The sequence below is a fragment of the Mus pahari genome, chromosome 11 (assembly GCF_900095145.1).
Source record: "Mus pahari chromosome 11, PAHARI_EIJ_v1.1, whole genome shotgun sequence".
Lineage (NCBI taxonomy): Eukaryota > Metazoa > Chordata > Mammalia > Rodentia > Muridae > Mus > Mus pahari.
The window spans coordinates 12790712-12799756 of NC_034600.1; the positions used below are offsets into that span (position 1 = coordinate 12790712).

The 9045-nt window shown below is 39.6% G+C and overlaps 1 protein-coding gene across 1 annotated transcript in view; it reads right to left on the reverse strand.

Moving 5' to 3' along the window:
• Window positions 1–9045, reverse strand: part of Adgrv1 (adhesion G protein-coupled receptor V1) — a 510986-nt gene that overhangs the window by 176005 nt on the left and 325936 nt on the right. The window contains exon 83 of the mRNA XM_021208450.2: window positions 7726–7842. Coding sequence (XP_021064109.1) covers window positions 7726–7842 — 117 coding nt within the window. The remainder of the gene's footprint in view (window positions 1–7725; window positions 7843–9045) is intronic.

A 9045-nucleotide genomic window follows, 5' to 3' on the forward strand; every position in this document is an offset into this window, starting at 1 on the left:
CGAGTGCTGGGATTAAAGACGTGCGCCACCACGCCCGGCATGCATTGAAATGTTTTAAATTTCTTCCTATGTATGTAAATGTTTGTGCATGTGCATATATTTTAAAATCTTGTTCCAAAAAGAGGTAGGAGACTTGATGATTTCATTTAATCAAACTCCTCTTAAGAGGAACATGAGTTAACTATGAAAGCTTAAAGAAATTAAATATAAAACATGAATTTAACAAATATTTATTGAATAATAAATGTAGGCCTCATGAGTTACTGTATATTGCTCTAATGTAATTCAGACAAATTTTATGCTGCATTTTAGTGCTTTCTGTTTCTGTCTCTCCTCTCTGTGTCTGCATGTCTCTCTCTTTCTCTCTCTCTTCCTCTCTCTCTCCCTCTCTCTTGTATTTCTCTTTCTGTTTCTGTCCTTCCCTCCTCACAGGAAGGAAGAAAACAGGACAAATAAAAAATTACATTTCTTTCTTCTTGAGTTTCATGTGGTTTGTGAATTGTATCTTGGGTATTCTGAGCTTCTGGGCTACTATCCACTTATCAGTGAGTGTATATCATGTGTGTTCTTTTGTGATTGGATTACCTCACTCAGGATGATATCCTTCAGATCCATCCATTTGCCTAGGAATTTCATAAATTCATTGTTTTTAATAGCTGAGTAGTACTCCATTGTGTAAATGTACCACAGTTTCTGTATGCATTCCTCTGTTGAGGGACATCTGGGTTATTTCCAGCTTCTTGCTATTAATAAATAAGGCTGCTATGAACAAAGTGGAGCATGTGTCCGTATTACATGTTGGAGCATCTTCTGGGTATATGCCCAGGAGTAGTATTGCTGGGTCCTCAGGTAGTACTATGTCCAGTTTTCTGAGGAACCACCAAACTGATTTCCAGAGTGGTTGTATCAGCTTGCAATTCCACCAGCAATGGAGGAGTGTTCCTCTTTCTCCACATCCTCACCAGCATCAGCTGTCACCTGTATTTTTGATCTTAGCCATTCTGATTGGTGTGTGGTGGAATCTCAGGGGTGTTTTGGTTTGCATTTCCCTGATGACTAAGGATGTTGAACATTTCTTTAGGTGCTTCTCAGCCATTTGGTATTCGAAGATACAATTCACAAACCATATGAAACTCAAGAAGAAGAGAGACCATAGTGTGGATACTTCAATCCATCTTAGAAGAGAGGAACAAAACACCCATGGAAGGAGTTACAGGGACAAAGCGTGGGGTGGAGACTGAAGAAATGACCATCTAGAGACTGACTCACGTGGGCATCCATCTCATATACAATCACCAAACCCAGACACTGTTGTGGATGCCAAAAAGTGCTTGCTGACAGGAGCCTGATATAACTCTCTCCTGAGAGGCTCTGCCAGTGCCTGACAAATACAGAATAGATGCTCACAGTCATCCATTGGACTGAGCACAAGGTCCCCAATGAAGGAGCCAGAGAAAGGACCTAAAGAGCTGAAGGGGTTTGTATCCCCATAGGAGGAACAACAATATAAACTAGCCAGAGCTCCCAGGGACTAAACCACCAACAATGTTGGGACTCATGGCTCCAGCTGCATATGCAGCAGAGGACAGCCTAGTCGGACATCAATTGGGGGGGAGAGGCCCTTTGTCCTATGAAGGCTCTGTGCCCCAGTATGGGGGAATGCCAGGGCCAGGAAGCAGGAGTGGGTGGTTTGGTGAGCAGGAGGAGGGGGTAGGCAGTAGGGGGTTTTTGGAGGGGAAACCAGGAAAGGGGACAACATTTGAAATGTAAATAAAGAAAATATCCAATAAAGAAAGGTACATTTCCATAATTAGTAATTTGGGCTGGAAATTTTTAAATTTATTCAATTTAAAGCATTAAAAATAACTAAAATATCTAAATAAGATTATTTAGATTAAATATCTACAAGAGTAAGTTAAAGAGTGTGTCTATAAGCACATTGGCTGTATTACTATATAAATAATACTTCCCAAGTATCTACACAAGAAAATCAGACATACATCTTATTAATTGCTTTAGTTATCATAGTTCAGAATTATGGCTTTATATATTCTATTAACACAAATTCATTAGATTATTATTTTATCTTCATATAACTGTTAGTATGTGAGTAAGGTATAAAGGAGAAATTCCACTTATCTTGGGCTAATATGTGAACTCCACAAATTTCATCTGAACAAAGACTGTATCCAGACTCTTGTAAAATTCTTGATTATTAATTGTTTCAATAGAATTGATGAGGTGATTTATAGCATTGAATTTAACCTACATGATACATGCTACTAATTCTATCAGTATATTCTCTTAATCATTCATTTCAAATACAAATCTAAGAAATGTTCCCACATGTCCTTGCTCCCCTGCTTCCTCTTTCATAGTATTTATTGCGTTAAAAGAACTTTTTGAAACTTGATAATTCAGTATTTCCGGGTACATCATTTTTATCTCAGTAGTTACCAGTCTTCAATACTTTTGAGTCTTGTCAAATTAGAGCAATGAAAAAGTTAAATCATGACTAATTTTAGCATCCCCTTCCTGTTGCTATGTCGCTGCACTTTCTACCAAGAGCCTGTCTGTTTCTCCAGAGTCAGGCTATATGGAGAAATTAAGGCACACAATGTGAAAAAAAAATAGGCTATTTGAACTCCACAAACTTATGTTCAAACTCATGTTCAAGCATAAGTTTAAGTGATTTCTAGCCTACTCTACCAATTTAAGAATACATTCTTCAAAGAAACTGTACTTTCATATTAAAACATTCATATTCTGAATTAAGCTGCAATGTTAGAAATGAGAGAAACAGATTTCAGAGACAATGCAAGACCCTGATGCCCTTTGTGATCAAAGCAGATTCCTCTACAGTGGATGGTGAACCAAATGACTGTAAAACTGAGTCTGAGTATTGAAACCCAGTTACATTTCCACTTACTCTACTGCAAGCAATCACAGTTTATACTATACTTCTTCAATTAATCCACAACATGATAATCCAATAAGAAGTATGTCTTTTGTGACCATTCATAATAAAGGCATAATTTCTAAGAATTCATTCTATGGATTCTCTCTAAGCAAACAAATATAGTTTACATGCAAAAAATGAACCACCACTAAACAGAATTAGAGACTACAAAATAAATTGTAGAATCATTGTATTGTAGCATAGAAAATAGTTGACCATAGTGAAAGGAACGATTTCTAAATGTAAATATGTACATACAGTCACATATGAAGTGTATACAACCACAAGGATACACATGTGTCCTTGTTTATGGATTCATAAATATTTGTCTACTCATGGGGTCTTTGTGGAGGCATACACAGGAAACCATTAGCAGTGTTTACCTGTAAGCATAGGGATAAGGCAAAGTGGCAGATAAGCAAAACAGCAAGAAAGAGATGGACATTTTGATTTGATGTCACCCAAGTGTTTTTGTTTTATAATATTGGAATATGCTTTCTCCAAAATAAGAGAAAATTGAGACTACTAGACAGCAGCAGAGAGGAAAGACATTCCAACCTTCTAAATTCTCACTGTCAATCTGAGTTATAGTAAACATGGCCCTGGTATCTTAAGGAAGTAGGAAATGATATCAGCGTTCACACAGAGTGATCTTACATGCAGAACAAACAGAAGGGAAGGTCAATTATTCTTGACCAAACAGAGTTTGCTAGTTGTTTGCTTCATACCAAATAAGCAAACTTTGCTGTTCCTACACTCCCACCATGAGCTTGGAGCCTCTACTGAGCAGGCTTATATCTGAGGCCCCAGATTATCCTTGCTGAGGCTTTGAAGCTATTGTATGCCTCTCTTAAAATCATCCTTCTTTGTACATATCAAACACACCCCCTTCATAAAAAGATATGAATTATATTGGAAAAGTAGACTATTCAGCACAGTTGCAAATCTCTGCTATCTCAGCCACCCGTGCTCCTCTCAGCAGCACTGTACGTGAATAGGTATTGGACACACACTGGGCTGGGCACAGGGCCAGCTTCCTGCATGAAGTAGTTTCATATTTTCACAGTTTTCAAAGCTGGTGTAACAGTAACCTGATCTGCAAGATCGGCTCAGAGAAGTTATATAACTTGTTTATCAATAAGAGGTTTCTCCCGACAATGCAACTATACTCTCACTTCACCGTGATAGTGTTGAAAGGTTGGAACAAAGTAAAGTTAGGCCATTTAAATAAGTTTATCCTGACTCTGAAAATGTGATGCAAAAAATAAACAAAAACAAAAACAAAAAACCAAACGAACAAAAAACAAAGAACAATGGTTTGTCATCTCAGAATGTTTTAAAAACATTTTTACTATCTTTCTTATGTGTGCATTAACCTGTGGTACACATGCCACAGTGCATGTGTGGAAGTCAGAGAACAACTTACTGGTCATTTCTCTCCTTCCAGAATTTGGGTCTTGGTGATCAAACTCAGGATGTCTGTACTGACAGCAAGCATTTTGCCCACTGAGCCATCTTGCCAGCCCACAGTGATAATTCTGGTGCTCTTAACCCAATGATTAAAACTGAATGATTAACTCAGTCATTACATTACTCATACATAATATCTGATTCACTCCTGTATTGCTGAAAAAATATGAAGTAGAATCGAAAGTGTTGACATTCTTTCAAGGTTTTTAAAGTTTTCATTTATCTTATGTGTGTTGGTGCTTTGCCTGCATGTATGTCTATGTACTATGTATGTGCTCTGTCACAGTGTTAATCAAATTTGACTCACAGGATTGGACTAGTGCTTTTAATGATAGGCTTAGGGTTTTTGTTGTTGTTGTTGTTGTTGTTTGTTTGTTTTGAATGTGGAATTTATTATGAAAGCAAGAAACAAGCAAGGTGGTTTTAAAGGAAGCAAAAGATGTTCAGAGCTTAGCCAAAGCTGACAGATGAATAGCATTCTTTGTTTCTTCTCAGCTGGTACAGCAGACAAGACATCCATCTTAGTAGTACTACCCTGGGATCCAATTCAGGCAGGTCCACGACTTACTCCGACTATTCTCCATGGAAGGGTGAGGCAGAATCCACTATGGATTCTGTTGAACATGCTCTTTTCTGACAGTTTCAAGGACAAATTACTGACTAAAGCTCCCATTGATAAAAGGTGTAACAACTTGCACTGTGCACATTCAGATCTCTCTTTAAAGTAGAATTCAGAGGGAAATGTCCCTGAGACAGAAAGAACCAATGAAGTCATCCAAATCCAGGGTCCAGGCCATGGCACCTCCTAATTTGTTGCCCTTGAGCCACTAAGCCTTTATCTTGAAGCTCTTGACATTATCATAGCCAAGGTTTTTAAAAAATGGTTTTAGCACATGGCATTTTATGAATGGAAAGTGTAGTTGGGTAAAATGACAACCTCTGGCCACAAAATAACTTATTAGAAGAAAGCTATCTAAAATTCAGAAGTTATTGGATTTTCCCCTTGTGGTCACACCGCAAACCATGAAGGATGTGTGCTGCACCATCTGAAACGCATTATATTGCGCTGCCATTTGCAACTATTTTCCTAAATTATGAGCCACACACAAATATAATTAGCCTACTAAATAAGCATCAGACACAATTAGATTTTCTTACTTACCAGAAAAATTGATATGGAATAAACTGACCCCCATTAACTTTGGCTAATACCCAGCAAGAGGAACTCCACTGAAATACATGTGAAAGACCTTTCTGTTTGAATGTACTCTGCTGATTTGATCACTATGCTTCTGCAAACAGTCTCTTCGACCCCGAGAGTATTACTGGCTGTGAACACTCTTAACTTGAACGGATTTGCCATTTCCTTCTATTTGATCCATTTGCTCTGGTCCTGCCAAATGCAGACGCCTGGTCTAGGCTTTCTCTCCTGCAGCTTGTCTCTGGGTATTGTACACTGAAGCATCTCCCCACACCCGTTCCAAGCCTGCTGCCTGCTCACATGCTAGGACGTGAAGTGTGAGTTTGGTTCCTGTGTGCATAAGATGCCACTGCATGACAGACTACAGTGGAGCCACAGCTGCCTTCATACTGTGACATGGAACCTGGGTCCGTGTGATAGTCTGCTCACACATTACATTACCACTGAGTTTATCATAAAGTAAAAGTCTCAGCCAATTATCTTATGTTCATATTATATTTCATCACCGATAGAGTTCACTTAGTGTGAAACCTGTGACTACAGGTTTTCCCTGTTGGTTCCACCTGGGTCGTAATCAAGCAGCTTCCTGTTGTAACTGTCCTGTCATCTCTGTGTATCTTCAAATGTGATAAGCAGTTTCCTGTGTTTTCATCTAAGTCATTAATCAGAAACTCAGAATATGTCAGGGACAGGGACAAAGACCTTCAGCACACCAATGAAGAATCAGGCCAGGCAGATAGATAATAACCTACATAGTCTTGTACTTAAAAACTTCAGCTTAGAGCAACTCCTAAAGTAACCTTACAATCAGAAAAAAGGTAAGAAACTCCCTCTATTTTTAGATGCTTCGTGTCCTGAAATTATGTCTATGGCTTGGACTTATTTTTAAACCCATTGACAGAGATATTAAAGAAAATGACTTATTTTCAATTATTGGAGGTAGGTGCTGAAAGTTCTACAAAGCACTAATTTGAGGAGTGACAGATTATTCAGAGCCATCCCCTGGAGAGAGGGTAGTCATTTATTAGGTGCGCAGAGTGCCAGGGCCAAAGCCCTCCTTCATGACTCTCCTACTGTCAGGTCACACCACGGCAGCTTCTGCTGCTGTTAATGACTGCAAAGTCTTTGTCTCTTCTAAAACTGCTCCCAAGGTCAGAACAGGAGCCACTGCCCTTCAGACATTCATGGCCGATATCTGGGAACAGAGATTCCCATCTCCTGCACGCCTGACAAGCCACACCCTGTGCTAACGTTCTGAAGGAACAGAAGACAGATAACCACGTTGATTACTTTGTACCTACTGATAATTCTCTGTTTAGTATGAGCATTCTCCTGTCCCCCTGGTACAGCTGACACTAGTCACTGGATTCCCCCAGACACTCTTTCCTCCCTCTAACCAACCACAAATAAAGATAACTCTCCAAAATCTAGATGCAATCATATCCTTCTCTTTCTCGAACAAACTCTTTGATGATTCAGAGGAAATAATTCAAATGTCTTACTCCTCGGGGCCATATTCCAAGCTCCTTCTGCCATGACCCTTCGGTTTTCAGTCTTACTAAATTTGCCTCATTTTTTCCAAACTCTCCTCTAGTTACTAGAGGTATTATTGCAGTCACACCCTTGTAGAGCTGTGATGGCTACATCAGATTATTTCTACTTCAGGACAGAGACTATCTGGTACTAAGGCCTTGTGATGGTTTGTATATGCTCAGCCCAGGGCATGGCGCTATTAGGAGGTGTGGCCCTGTTGGAGTAGGTGTAGCCTTGTTGGAGTAGGTGTGTCACTGTGGGTGTGGGCTTCAAGATCCCCATCCTAGCTGCTTGGAAACCAGTATTCTGCTAGCAGCCTTCAGATGAAGATGTAGAACTCTCAGCTCCTCCTGCACCACACCTACCCGGATGCTGCCATGTCTCGGCCTTGATGATACTGGACTGAATGAACCTCTGAACCTGTAAGCCAGCTGCAATTAAATGCTATCCTTATAAGAGTTGCCTTGGTCATGGTGTCTGTTCAGAGCAGTAAAACCCTAACTAAGACCTCCTCTTGAAGGGTCACTGGAAGGGAGTGCTGGGCAGGGAATGAGCTACCAACCTGAATGAGCATCCAGCTAAACTGGCAAAGATACAGGTAATGTGCCACCGCAGCCACAGCAGAACAGCTCTCCTCACTGAGGTGGGGACTTGCATATGCAGATGCCAGGAACAAAATCTGGAAGACACAGGTAGTTCTATTTTTAAGTCATGCTAAGATTAATGAAGACCATACAGAAAATAAGCCACTTTCATCTGAACATGTAATTGAGTGAGTCAAAGGCAAAGTTGACTTGACCTCAGGCAACTTTAAGGGGCAATATGTGAGTGAACTCATGTGTTTCTAAGAACCAATTAGAGACAAAACATTATTTTGTGTTGCTGTAAGTCTTTCAAGAGCAAATTCTCTCAAAAATCATATTCTTATGAATGCTAGACCAAACTGAAGCACTGAAGTCCACTTGTTCCAGGTAGGTAAGGAGGAGAAGGCAGTGTGGAAATGCCACTCCCAGCTAATGAGACAGGGAGATGAAGAGAATCTTTGATTTTCTATTACCCACAACTTCTTGCCAGATAGCAACATGTGGAACAAACAAGTTTCAAGTCTTAAAATGACCTAAATGGTGGGGTTTCATTATCATTTTCAAGCCTCTCACCCTTGCATCAAAGATGACTATTTAAATTGCATGTCTATTTCCCTCTTTCCCAACACAACTGAATCTTAACTCTTTATATAAAAAGAATCCTCATAACCATGGACCATATCATGAAGTCATAATCATCATATCATCACCACCAGCACCAGCACCGTTTTACTCACTAGAATATAATCTGCATAAGGAGAGAAATTTTTACTTTTTGATTCTTTGATAAATTTCAAACATCAAATATTTGGCACCTAGTAGAACTAAGTACACACTTCTGGAATAAACAAATCAAGAAAAATACCATTTTGTCTTTTTCCAATATAAGACTATTATGAGGCAGTGCCACCAGACAGAAGAACTGCTCAGGCTGTAGTTAGTTCAGAACCCTGATAAATCTCATAATTGAGAATGGCAGGAGTTCAAACGAGTTCCCAGCCAGGTTCCAGTCCTGGAACATGTGACCATAAGACCCCACTAAGAGAACCATGATAAACAGTCACATAACATAGAAAACTAGAGTTCTCCATGCTAATAAGGTATCTTATTGGGGGTTGAGTGTTAAGCCAATGAGTTTCCCTTCCTGGGCATCCCTTCCTGCAAAAGGTATTTATTTAATCTCTGGTTCACCCTGAGTAAAAGTTATTCCTCCTCATCCACCATGATTAAAACGGTTTGGACAAACAAGGCCTGCCTTGTTCATCAAGACCGGGGTGGTGTGTGTGTGTGTGTGTGTG